This window comes from Centroberyx gerrardi, chromosome 12 (assembly GCF_048128805.1).
Source record: "Centroberyx gerrardi isolate f3 chromosome 12, fCenGer3.hap1.cur.20231027, whole genome shotgun sequence".
Classification (NCBI taxonomy): domain Eukaryota; kingdom Metazoa; phylum Chordata; class Actinopteri; order Beryciformes; family Berycidae; genus Centroberyx; species Centroberyx gerrardi.
The window spans coordinates 24601446-24613558 of record NC_136008.1 but is presented as its reverse complement, the minus strand read 5'-3'; the positions used below and the strand labels follow the sequence as shown (position 1 = coordinate 24613558).

At 44.7% G+C, this 12113-nt stretch overlaps 1 protein-coding gene across 1 annotated transcript in view; it reads right to left on the bottom strand.

The window, feature by feature from the left end:
* The window catches only part of LOC139931840 (exostosin-1a-like), a 51838-nt gene extending 41048 nt beyond the window's left edge, over nucleotides 1-10790 (bottom strand). Inside the window, exon 1 of the mRNA XM_071925454.2 lies at nucleotides 8952-10790. Within this exon, the coding sequence (XP_071781555.1) occupies nucleotides 8952-9904 (953 nt within the window). The 5' untranslated portion in view covers nucleotides 9905-10790. The remainder of the gene's footprint in view (nucleotides 1-8951) is intronic.
* Nucleotides 10791-12113: the final 1323 nt, after the last annotated feature.

Below are 12113 nucleotides of genomic sequence, written 5' to 3'. Positions count from 1 at the left end.
CCCATCTTTGTAATATCTGTCTGAATCAACTTCTAGCTTGCTGAGAGGGACTGCATTGAATGCCTGTTATGGCTGTTAATAAAGTGAAAATACCATGTCTCAACCCGATAATGAACACGGGGAAGCCCCCGCATCCACCTGAAACATTTTCCATCTCAGAAAGTTCAGGGAATGAGGGAAATATGAGCACTCTTTATTTCTGTCAACGAATACTGCCTGCTGTAAATAACCACCGACATGTTTGCATCAGTCATGGTGGAAATGGAAATCTCAAACACACACACACACACCTGGGGATGTATTCACGAGGTGGCATCACAGGGCACTCAGTCATGCATAGAGAGCTAGCTTGAGCCTGTGGAATAAAAACACACACTGTGCTCTGAATGCAAACTGACTCCTCCATTCTCCTCTGGACTGCACTAACTAGGCAAAGCTAAGCCCACAGCTGGCTCCATTTGTATCAAATCTAAGAAAAACTAATGTACTGGTTCTGGAGTGATCTGAAACTTAAGGTGCATCTGATCTGATTTAAGCTTTGCATGAGAATGAATATTGTGTCTAGAGATATTAAGATGCTTGCCCTGACATGTTACTGTTTCACTTGTGGCTTTTTTGCCCAGGTCTAGGTCAAGGCCAAGTCCATGGACTGCCTTGTCAAAACTGTTTGGCATCCTTTAGTGTGACAGAGTGCAATGGATCAGTCACTTACAATAACGAGATAGAATCTCCAAACAGCCAATGAGCACTCTAAGGATTGTCTAATCTCATTCACAGCCATTATGGTTTGTCTGTGAGCCAAGTCAAAATAAACAGGTTATCCTGTTTAGTTTGTGCTCCCAAAGCCCTGCTGGTTCTAAGAATTCTGCCATGATGTGCACACATTTAGCCTGGACCTGGTGGTGTGCATGTTGTAGCCTAAGCCCTATCTTAGGCCCTGGGGAAAGTATTAAAAAGAAAAGCATTACTCCATACAGCACATTGCAGTAGGCTGATGTGAAGCAATATGAAAACTGAACACTATCTGGTCAAGCAGAGCACAGTGGAAACACCACTAAAAAAGTGACCATTTTAAAATTGCTGCATGGTCATGTAAGTATCATTTCCAGGTCTATGTCGATGAAGAGTACACATATACTTTGTGCAATTGTGGTTAATGCAGAGTGGCTTTGTGGGTTACCAGCCTCCTTCACTGCCTGCTCTATCATCAAGCTCTTTCCAGTGAGGCTAGTAGTAGCAGGTTGGCTGGCAGAACTGAGCAGAGAAGGATGGCAACTGGAACAGCCTTCTAGAAAAAGGAGACTATCCTAAAAGGGAAGCTAGACTCAGCCAAGAACACTGCATAGGAAACAACAGACTGTAGACGGTAAATTGGCACAGCAGACTTTGAGAACAATGTTACCACCCTAACATAAAAGCAACACAATTAGGCTAGCTATTGTACAGGACTCTAGTGGTCTACCAGTCTCCCCTGATGACTTCTACCTGCTCTGTCCGGCCAAGCCAGCAAGATCAGGTTCGTTGAAGCTGGCAAACTGGGGGAAAAATACACTGAAACTCCTCAGTCACATTTATTATACAGCAGCTCAGCTCAGCCTCCCCCAATGGACATTGTTTTTCCAAACCAAGTGGATGGAAAATGACAGTGAAACAAGATAAAAGGAAAAATTAAAATATTCTAACACTGAACCTATACGCAATTTAGCTATTACACAGTCACACAGATTTACCAGCCCCAAGTGGCTAGACTACCATTTTTCCACAGTGCTGTCCAGCTAGGGGCAGCTAAGACCTGCTTGGCTAGTATAGGGCTCTCTGCACAAAAAAGAATGTCAAACAGGGGCATATAAACGGCCTTTCAGGAGAAAGAAGTGAGGCGACACAATAAACTATTATACAGTATATCTGTGACAAAATAAGACAGAAGCTCTGCAAAGAAAATGACAAATTGGGGATCCAATGTGTTGAAATGGGTAAAGGCATTGTGACACATAAAGGTAGATAAAGTTAATGAGCAGGAACTCGGAGATCTACCATCCTCCCCCAATGATCATCACTTCCCCCAAGCTCTGTAGAGCCTGCATGAAGTTGGCTAGCAGCCCTCTGCCAGGGGCTTTGGCCAATACTGAGGATTAAAAACCCTGTAACTCTATAAATACACCTACCAGACCAACGTCAGCGCCCAGCCAGCCGCTACACTCACATCTCACTGCTGGATGGCTTGTGTGTGTTTTTCCTCTTTTCTGCTTCTCCCTTGCTTTCGCTCTCTCCTTCTATCTTTCCATTTCTCAGTCTCCCTCTCTCTCTTTGCTTTCCTGTTTCCTCTGCATCCCTCTCTCGGTTTCTCTCTCCCTCTCCCCTCATCTCTCTTCCCTCTCCTTTTCCCTCTCTTACTCTCTCGCTTGGCAGGGCCTCTTAATTGGAAACAAGCTGTGAGAGGGCTTTCAGTTTGAGGTTAAAATTGCATCTGCCCTGCCTCCTGCCGTGTCTTTTCTGCTCTCTTTTGGCCGTATTACAGGCTTGTACACAGTGGCTGACTGTAGATGTATGAAGGACAGAGTGTGGGGGAGAGGGAAGCAAAAAGTTGACTGTACCAGCTGGCTGGAAATAGCAGGGAAATGACAGATAGGCTAAACGGACAAAAACTAAGACAGAGTTCACTTGCAAAATAGAGCATTAGATAGAATATAGACATTTTAGACCTTGAACTAGGCTACTTGCTTAGCTTTAATCTCAAGATATTTCAAAGATGTGTAGGTAGCAACAAATAAGGCAGCGAAGAGCGACATAATTGCATCATATTTGTTAGCTGATACTTTTCTAACTTGAGATCTTTTTTACAATGTAAGAATGCAATAATGTCTCCTGATCCAATTTTCCCCACTTATTCACAACATAGCTGAAAGTTCCTTGTTGCTGGTAATGTAGTGTAAGTCTGTCTCATCGAGTGGATGAGCAACGTTCATCAAAGTACCAAAGGAATGCAGGAATCTCGAGTTTAAAAAAACCCATTTTCGGTAAAGAGCCTAGCTAACTCGCAGAGTCCCCATGCCAATCACCACTAACAGAAACTAAATGAGCCAAAAGCAGAAGTAGGCAATGAAGGACAGTTATTAACATGTTCGTTTTAGTTTCAGTGTGTTTTGTAAAGACCATAACATCTTAAGAGTGGAAATTAGAGTTAATAAATATAATGGGTTGGCAAAAACAAGCTAAAATTGCGACGGACACAATACAATGACACAATATACAATAGAATTTATTGTCAATAAGTAATGGAATTTTTGCCTCAAATACGCCCACACACAGTACATCAACAACCCCCATATACAAGCCTCGGCCAACATCTGGAGAATAAAATCTCAACTATTACACAGGAATTACATGGCCATTACATGGTCATTATGGTGAGAGGCTGCATTCAACCTGTCACAACTTCCTTGTTGTCAGTGGGAGAGGATAAGGGGGATTTATTGTACAAAGGGCCACAGCCAGGCACAGAAACTATTACTTCCACCCAGTTAGACCACAGACTGCACTGTCTGACCCATAGGGCTGCATAACGGGAGGTTGCATCTCAGTCACAATCACACACATCAACCTGTGTTGAGGACTGACTATTAACAGAAGACAAGTGCAAAGCAGTGTTTTCATAGCCAACACTTGTGGATTGGTTATTGATTTATGCTTTTTGCAAGCAAGCCGGCAGTGTATGTAAAAATTCTAAATCAAGCGCACTTGCAGCTGTTAAAATATTTCTAACAAATAGGCCTGTGTCTTAACCCAAGACAGTCTGACAGTTGCTTAATCCAGGGGGTTGTTTTAAGAGCTATGCCTATTTAGCTTGCTTTTCAAGTTGCAGTAAGCCACATACAGCTTATTCCTCCTAGTGTGTTGTTTACAGCACAGCGCCAGAAGGAGACACTCTTTGGAAAGTTGAATCATGACCCAACAACAAATATTGATTTCCTTGGCAACTGACTTCCTTGACTACTGTCCCACCCATACCTTTGGCCCCTCCAAGTCTCATGCCCTTGGCAAGCCCTGCGCAGCTGGGTACCAGTCCCTGGATACAGAACAGGCCTGGGTCCGATTACCATTTGAAAATGATTCAACTTCTGGGGACTGATGAATCAATCTTGTCAGGCATAATGTAACCATTTGGATTTCCCCAAAAAGGCAAAACCCCACCCAACTTGCACTCCCAAAAGGCTAAATAAAATGCTCAATGTAATGAATTCCATGGTCCACTACAGAGCAGTGACTACAACGAGGAAAAACAATTCGAATAAGGCCAATATACCGTATTTCCTCTAATAGTGGCCTGTAGTCAATTAAAAGCCGGGTCTCCGATAATGGTCGTCGTCGACACGAACAAATAAAGGCCGGCCTCAAATACAGGCCGGGGGAAAAAACAAAGGAAACAAGACTAGGTCAAAACCTAGTAACGTTATATGGCTGCACCGTGTCCGTCTCCTCTCTCCGCCGCTGCCTCTCCACCACGCCCACGGCCCGCATTGATCCTCCCGATCCAAGCCCCGGACCCCCGCCGAAATCTCGGCAGGATCACCGGGAACACATCGGCGCCCAGGTTTAGTTAGCTTCAGTTAGCTTCAGCTTACATGCAAACAACGGTGGATACTGGTAAACTCCTGGTGCCTGTTTGTAACTGTAGTTTGTAGTAACGTACAAGTGCCACAAGACGGCTCGGCCGGCGGAAGTCTCTGGAGCATGCCGTCGTCGATTACCGTAATTATCGTAACGCATTGCAGTAACAGAAAAACGTCTACCTAATGTACCCCAACAGAAGCAGGTCAGAAAACAAGGAGGCTTCATACTAAAATATGAGCAAATATACTTATCAAACAGAGGGAATTAGAAATAAAGGCCTGTCTCTAATATAAGCCTGCTTCCAATAAAGGCCTGGTACCCTCTGCAGTTGAGGTAAATAAAGGCCCGGGCCACTATTAGAGGAAATACGGTAGCCATAAAACCATGAAAGACATAATTTGTGAAAACCAGACCTAGGCTAAATGTTATATCCATACCACTGTCCTTCAATGATAAAATAAATTCAATCCATATTTCATCTATACAGCTTGAGCCTCTGTGTTTCTGTTTTCTTTCTTTTATGACATCTGTGCTTTAATGAATAGTATAGAGTGGCGAGTTAAGACAAGGACATGAACGATAAGATAGAAAGGATAACAGACCGGGGGCAAAACTCTACCTTGAGTACATGGCATAGTACCACGGCCCACATCACCACCCCAGCATCTCTGTTTCTATCATCAGTTCATCTGTATTTGGAAATGGCAATTGGCATGCTGCCTTCCACCAAAGGCAACAGCCCTGTATCCCCTAAACAAATACACTGACACACATGCCAAGAGGTGCATTAATCCAGAGAACACCCTCCTCCAACACAGTGCCAACTGCCAAGCCACACGCTTCCAACTGCATTTGAGCCAAAGTCAGGACGTCTAATTCAGCGTCCAAGTATTTCTGTTGTGAACCACCTTGCGGGGAATTGGGGAACATTTAAGATAAACTGATTGCACTGGATATTATGGGGCCCACCACATCTGGAGCATCCTTAGGTAATTAGCCATAATGGGGGGAAAATATGAACGTGATCAATTATTCATTTATCAGTGCCAACAGCATTTCACATCAGCGGTCATGTATCTATGTATTTATCTGTATAAATTTTATCTATAAAAAAAACCTCTGCGTTGAGTTAAGAATGTCTTGCTTTAGAAAACAGCATTCATTTCAGTCTGCCAAGGTCTGAAAATACAATAGGCGTGAAGTCTGATGTCAAGAAGAAGCAACAGTGGTCTATTGCATACACAACCAAAAAGGATATGAATATTGCAATAGATGAGTCTCAATAGCCTAAAGCAGTGTTCTGTAAAATCACTGCACATGGATTGTTTTTTTACCAGATCCAATCCAAACAAATCGTCTGAAACAAAACTTAGAAGATCTGGCTGAGAAATAGGCTATACTTTGCACTCCTCCAAGTACACCAACCTTGGAAAATTTGGCTGGAATGAAAACTTTAGTGTTTAATTACACCTAGTTAAACTAATCCTGTAGTGTGTATCCACTCTAGAACTAACTAAAACAGTAGAGCAATGGATGAATACTAAGGTGGGACCTATCCTATTTGTCTTTGCAACCCTTCCAGGGCACTATAAATGAATGGATGGTGGAAAGTCCATTATTCAGTTTTCCAAGGGCAAAGGCAGATGAGAGCAAATTAATCTTAGATGGGCTAGGTCTGGCCAAATAATGAGGTAAAGCTACAGGCTAGGCCATTATAGCTAAATGAACTACCGATTTCCTTGATTGATACTCTTTTTAAACTATGGAAGCCAGGGCAGAAAACTACTATTTTTATTTGCCAACCACAGAAGCTGGTGGATTCAGCCAGATTATTAGTTTTGCACGGCGCGCTAACTTTCCAGACATTGTTGCGTCCTCTACCAGGACGGAGAGGAAGAAACGTCTGGCACCAGCAAATTGATTTTATTTAATAGAATAGGACTTCTGCAGTGGACTGGGGATCAAACCAAAGCCCACTGACTGATAACGATGTGGCTTACTGAGGATGTACTGACTGAAAACCACTGCACATAGCCTCGCAATGAAACTAAGCCGACAAGGGCTAGTCAGATACCCAAAGAGAAAAGCCAGCCTCTTCCCTCAATGCTACTTAATGACAGGAGGATTAATTTTTCCTTTGGGTTATGGCTCTGATGCCACCCGTCTCACTGCGTGCAATCACTCCCAGGCAGCACTTGGCACCAAGCAGTGAGCTAGCAGAAAGAGGGAGGGAGTGAAAGAGAGAGAATATTATTCTGATGAACCAACGAATGAACCTCATAATCGGATACCTACCTACACAGACAGACACAAACACAAGAATCCTCTGAGGATCAACGGCAAACGAACATATTCAACACCCTGATAGGAAAACACATCAACGCCGGCTTATGATTTGAGGACAGAAAGAAAACACTTCTCAGTCATTCTCACTCTAATCCATATTGCAGTCAGAACCCAAACAGACCCCATAACAGGCTATGAAAGTCTGTCACCCAAATTGAACAACTGATGACACTGGCTGCAGCAACAACGCAGGAAAGGGTTGACATGGGGGTCACTCACAGCAGGAACCCCTAACAACGGAGGGGTCACGCAGGACACAGGTTGGGGCCGGGGCATTCCTGGCTGATGGGGTTGGGTTTGTCTGGGAAATGACTGAGAAAACAGGGGCCAGAGGGGCTTCCCCTAACTGGCACCAGCGCTTTGTCCACGCTAATCCACCCCAAAGAGCCACAGTCAAACACCCAGCGCCATACAGTCACCAGTAACAACACAGCACAGTCTGGGGGGACATGAAATGAATCCCACTGGCCAAAGCAGGGAGACAGACGCCAGTTTGCTCATCAGATTTGGGCCCAGAAAAACTGTATGATCAAACTGTAGGACTGGGTGATGATGCACAGGGCAACCTTTAGGTAGTGTGCAATATTGCCTTCTAGCTAAACAACATCAACGAAGGATGAACTGGTCTTCAAAGAACCGAAGCATAGTGAAAAAATGTCGCTAGTTAGAGTTGTTGGCAAACAACTGCTCATGCTACTTTGTATCAGATTGTTGAGTGGGGGGTTTTGTATTCAGAGGGACAGACACAACTGCAGTCTGGGGGGATCAGGACTGTTAAAACATTAATACAGTGGCCCATGTGCCCTATCATTACATTAGATCTACTCATGTTTGCCTGATGACGCATACTGTGCAAAATAAAGTCATATGAGGACAATTCAGAATGTGACATTTCACAATTATTGACTGAATCATCTCTATTGTTGTCTAACAAAATAGACTGACCAGAAGAAAACAAATCATATGGAAAATTCCAAACAGTCCTCAAACCATGTTGCATTCAGATTTCGTAACAGACCTCAAATCCTGGTATGAAATGATCTGAAACCCAAACTGAACAATACTGGCATCACACTGCCCCATGTTCAGGAAGTATAATGAAGAAACATGTACATGATGTCCCCAAATATGTGCTCTTAAGTCTAATAGCCTTATTCTATAGAGCACAGAAAACAAAGTGCTTTGCAGGATAAATAAAATGGAAGCAACAAATAAAAAATAAACGGGAACATAAACATGAATAGAGAGAAATGGAATAAAAAACATTTACCAGTGTGGTGAATGTTGGGTGGGGTAGGGCTATGGACCCAGGTTAGGGTACAGGGACAGTTTGGAGTCAGATCATGCAGCCAACTCAATAAACTTCATTATAGTAGCCCAGTGCCCAGAGAGAATGTCCCGTTACCTGAAGGTCTCAGGTTCAATCCCATGTGTCCTGTGTTCTAGAACACTGAACCCCTACCTGCTCATTCATTGTAAATTACTCCGGATAAAGAGTGTCAGCTGAATTCCTAAAATGTAATGTAAGACCCCCATAAGGGTAAAGCATCAGGACAAAACAAAAAGTCAAAATATAATTGGAGAAAATAAAGAAGAGAGGAAACTTTCAATGGATATTAACCCCTTGCACCCTGAGTTTCCAACATTTCACTGAAGCTACAGCATACTTATATTGAGTGAAATATTCAAACCCATGGCACCATTTTTTATGACTGCACCATTACATCAAATGGAAAAAAATCTAGATGTTTGTACCATTTTATACACATGTCCCTGTAATTCAGCATGACATATTTGGTATTTTTGGAAACCTTGGGATCTTGACTAGGATTTAAAATGAAGCTCTGTGGGTTTGAACAAAGCTTGGCTACAAAACATGTGTTTGTAATGATGGTGTTGCATGAAACATCAGGCCCATAAAGGAACCGTGTGGTGTGACTCAATCAAAATGGGTTGAGAGACTGTCTCTTGCTGTAAAGTTGGGGTTTACTCACTTGTCATACTCTGTGTTGTCTCTATCACAGCGCGCATCCTTGTGCTTCTGCCAGTCTTTCCCGTGCTTACAGGTGGTGAGGAGGACCACATCCTCCGAGTTATGGACATGATATAAAGCGTTCCTAGTGTCTGAACCTATTCCAGTTAGGTACCTCTTCCCCTTGAAAACAAGCATGTACTTCCTGTAAGGGGGAATGGAGTTATGTTTCAGGTAGCCCCTGTCCCCGCCTGTCCTGGGGTGGTCTTTGGAGAAAAGAGGGATGGAGACGTCAAAATTGGGCCGGAAGTTCTCAGTGCTGATGCTGGCCTTGGCCAACATGGCGAGGCCGATGTCGAAGCCCAGGTCTTCCGTGTAGTCTGGCCACGTCCCGGAGTACAAGTTGAAGATGATGTGGTTCTTGCCCCCGTTCCACAGAGGGAGGCTCTGGATTTTTGCTTTCAGGTTGTGCACATACTGGGGGGAGAGCTGGTCCCGGTCCAACGTGTCCAAACTCAGGACAAACAGACACGCCTGTCCCGGGTCAGAAGTGTAGAACCTGGACCCCTCGATGGAGGACAAGATGTTCTGGTAACTCTCGGACATCTTCTCCCCCTTCTGCTGGGGGTAGACGTAAACTTTAAACCCGTTGCTTTTACACAGGGTGAAATCAAAGCAGGAGTCCATCCTGCAGCGTCTCCCGGTGTAAACGCCTGAGACAGCGTCCCTCTTCTGCCTCGGCGATATGTGCCCGTTGTAACCGTCGCTCTCCTCTTGGTTCCAGGGGCTGAACGGCTGCAGGGCTCCCAGGAAGCGACGCCACTGCGCCCCGGGGTGATAACCGGCGAGGCTGCGGTCATCACGCCGGCTGGGACCCCGTCGGGATAGCGGGACTTGTATCCCCCCAAAGCAGAACAAGAGAATGAGACACGCACCGGCGGAGAACAGGACCAAGTACCGTTTTTTGGCCTGCATGTGTCCTACAGTCTGGGATAAGATGCCTGGTGATAAATCCAAGAAGTCCCCAAGTTTTGGTTTCACCACCTCCGACGGGAGCGCTCCGCCATCTTCCCCCGGGCTGCAAGGGTTTTACGCTCACGTCTCCCACCTTCTGCTTCAGATGCCTTTCACAAGTCCGAGAACTGATCCAGTGCATGTGGGCGATTTATAATGATCATCCACCTCTCTCCTCGTCAATAATTGTGTGATTAACTGGCTATGGTTACAGTTTCTACACAGCAGAGTGATCCAGTCGCTCAAGTCAGGGCATCAAAAGTGGCACCCTACTTTTCTTTGTTTACCTTTCCTTTGCCCTAAACGTTCATTTTCAGCATTGAGGGTTCATAGCTAGAACAAAACGGTAACTGATAATAATGTCGCACAATATGGCCACAAACATAAAACTGTAAAGCAGCAAGGTGTGTGCAGACTTCTTGCCTAGAACTAATTTCCCTCCTGGAAATTAGCGACCAAGCGGGCAGCGGAGCCCGATACATTCAACATACCCAATCTCAGACGTTGGCACCATTCTTCCCATGAACACACCGAAACATATAAGTACTAGTCACTCTGTTTGCTACCGCTGTCCAGCGAATTTACACAGCTGATGTAGCTAGCAAGCAAGCTAGCTGGCTAGTTTAGGAAAACAGTCCCTGTTAGCTTGTTAGCTAAGCGGTCGTATCAAAGTGGCTTTGGTTGCATGTAAACTGGAGAGGCAACCAGTCTCTCCTCTTCCTCAAAAAACTCACAGTCACTCCACGCGCACAGAAATTATCTCTCGATGCTCCCACGAGACTGTGAGGACGGTCTCTCCGTGAATTTGTTCAGTCGGGTAAAGTGTTTAACTGGTGGCTCCAACAACAAGAGGTGTTCTCAGAGATTGCAAGCCAAGCAGAGCACAGCAGTCCCACCACGACGGCCGCCGATGATGTGACGTCCTTCCACCACGCACGGTGTGTTTCCATTGGCTCCCGTCACATCCGCGGCGGGCGGGGCTTCCGCTGCACCCATTCACAACCAGAGAGAAACTAGCAAGGAAGGGAAGACGAGACGGCCCCTGCACAGATTCACCAGCAGAGCCCTGTGAACTGGAATCAGTGGCTTCAGTGGCTTACCTCAAACTTTTTCAGTCCAAGTAGGCTATAGAACTTTAAAAGAACTAAATTGCAGTAATCATGTTTTAGAAGAATACATATTGCAGCAAAATGTAAATCCCTCTGGGAATATTATAGGGATGTTTGTGTGATGCCATCGAGGATAAAATATACCAAAAAGTACGATTAACAATTCAGGGTCTTCAGCAATAACCCAAAACAGAATAGACATATCACTCAACATATTTGGTTTGATTTCTGCCACATTTGAACGACACATTCATTGCTAATAATTTTAATTAATGCATAATGTGCTTACCCCATATAGGCCTACTCATTTTATTTCAATGTAATGTTTCCTAGCATATCATTCTATATTCCCATGTTTTTTGTGTGTCCAAAGATGTGTGTCCTGTAGCTGAGACTGACCTCTGACCTCCCTGTGTGTGTGTGTGTGTGTGTGTGTGTGTGTGTGTGTATGTATGTGTGTGTAGTCTAATAGTTTAGACTAACTTGTAATAAAATAGAACAGAATAGAATAGGATAGAGTAGAATTTGACCTAAAGGGAATTTCATCTTGCACAAGTGAAGAAGGTACAGCAGGACAATGGCACCACAGTGCGTCAGCCAGGTCTTTTCTGGCACATATTACGCCATGAACTGTTTTCACAGCTGCCGTGCCCTGAAAGCCCACAAGTGATTTTGCAGAAGCGGGGAAAGAGCAAGGAGGAATTTGAAGCCGCGTTCCTCAGGAGCCGTGGACCAGCCATCCGCGCCGCCGCCGCTCCCCATGGACCACTGATCAAAGACAGGGAGGGGTATGATGGCCACCTCCTCATTCTCTACCTCCCCTCTCTCTCTCTCTTGCTCCTGCTTGTTCTCTCAGTCTCTCTCCCTCTCCTCCCCTCTCTTGCTCCCTGGCATTCTTTCCATCCCTTTCCTCTTTCATCCCTTCAGCTGATTTACTAGGGGAGTGCTGCTTGTGGCTGATCCGAATAGATGGATAGCCCTCAGCTCTTGTCACTACAAGAGATCAGATGTGTGTTATATGTCACTGAATTTTAATGCCAGCTCTTTAAAGTGCATCCATA